This window comes from Nanorana parkeri, unplaced genomic scaffold, assembly GCF_000935625.1.
Source record: "Nanorana parkeri isolate BGI_ZX_2015 unplaced genomic scaffold, ASM93562v1 scaffold376, whole genome shotgun sequence".
Classification (NCBI taxonomy): Eukaryota; Metazoa; Chordata; class Amphibia; order Anura; family Dicroglossidae; genus Nanorana; species Nanorana parkeri.
Genome location: NW_017306644.1, coordinates 34,460 through 35,540, shown reverse-complemented (window position 1 = coordinate 35,540; position 1,081 = coordinate 34,460). Strand labels below are relative to the sequence as shown.

The window sequence follows — 1,081 nt, the reverse complement described above, 5'->3', positions numbered from 1 at the left end:
ACTGACTCACACACACACACCCACACACACACACACACACACCCACACACACACACACACACACACACACACACACACACACTACGATAATCGTACGATCGCGGGATTTCCCGCGATTATCGTACTGTGTGTGGGCACCCTTAGAGTCTTGGTTGGGGTAAAATCAAAAGACGGTTCAGGCGTGGTTGCTGACTGACTTGCTTTGCCTGAATAGTCTCAGGACATCAGTCTTCCAAGATTCACTTACAGAAGTTACATGACCACCACCCTGGCATTGGTCAGGTGACTGGAGTGGCCCTAGAGTGATCCAGGTTTAAACTTGTTAAATAAAGGAAGACATTTCTTTGGTTCCTTTTTTATTTACTGACGACATGGAATTTATTCATTTTGTATCCAGTTTTGGACAGATTAGGGAAGAGTTAGAACCTCAGCCAGGCTTGTTTTGCTAGATATATATACGAAGCAGCATCATACCAATGGTCCTGAATAAAAAAATTCCTCTCTCTCTGTTGAAGTTTAATGGTTTCATGGTCTGTAGATACAGACTGATACTCTGTCTGAGCATCTTTTCGCTGTTTGATAGGAAAGATAATTAGTAAAGAAAACCCTTTGTCCTGTATGACACCAATCGCATCATTCAGATTGATTCTAGGTGGGCCTTTATAATATCGATATAGAATTCTTCTTCTAATGAGTTTTATCTTTAGACTGATACTCAGTTATAACGTTCCGCTCTCTTATCTTTTTCTCTGTAGGGGAATCCATACCCATCCGGCTGTTCCTTGCTGGCTATGAGCTGACGCCAACTATGAGGGATATCAACAAGAAGTTTAGTGTGCGCTATTACCTCAATCTAGTGCTCATAGATGAGGAAGAGAGACGTTACTTCAAACAGCAGGTACGTGTGGAGATTGTAGGCCGCTCACTAATGGTATTATGGTCATGTAAAGTAAGGGTGAGGTATAGATCTACTATCACTGGGCAAAGACCTCTCCCTTCCCCCATCCAAATAATCTACAATTCCTTCTCCTTCCCCTGTGCTCTCCCCCCCCCCCCCCCCCCCCCCCCCTCTCCCCCTTCC

At 44.2% G+C, this 1,081-nt stretch overlaps 1 protein-coding gene across 1 annotated transcript in view; it reads left to right on the top strand.

Moving 5' to 3' along the window:
* The window catches only part of VPS26B (VPS26, retromer complex component B), a 13,888-nt gene that overhangs the window by 11,408 nt on the left and 1,399 nt on the right, over positions 1–1,081 (top strand). Inside the window, exon 5 of the mRNA XM_018559027.1 lies at positions 756–898. Coding sequence (XP_018414529.1) covers positions 756–898 — 143 coding nt within the window. The remainder of the gene's footprint in view (positions 1–755; positions 899–1,081) is intronic.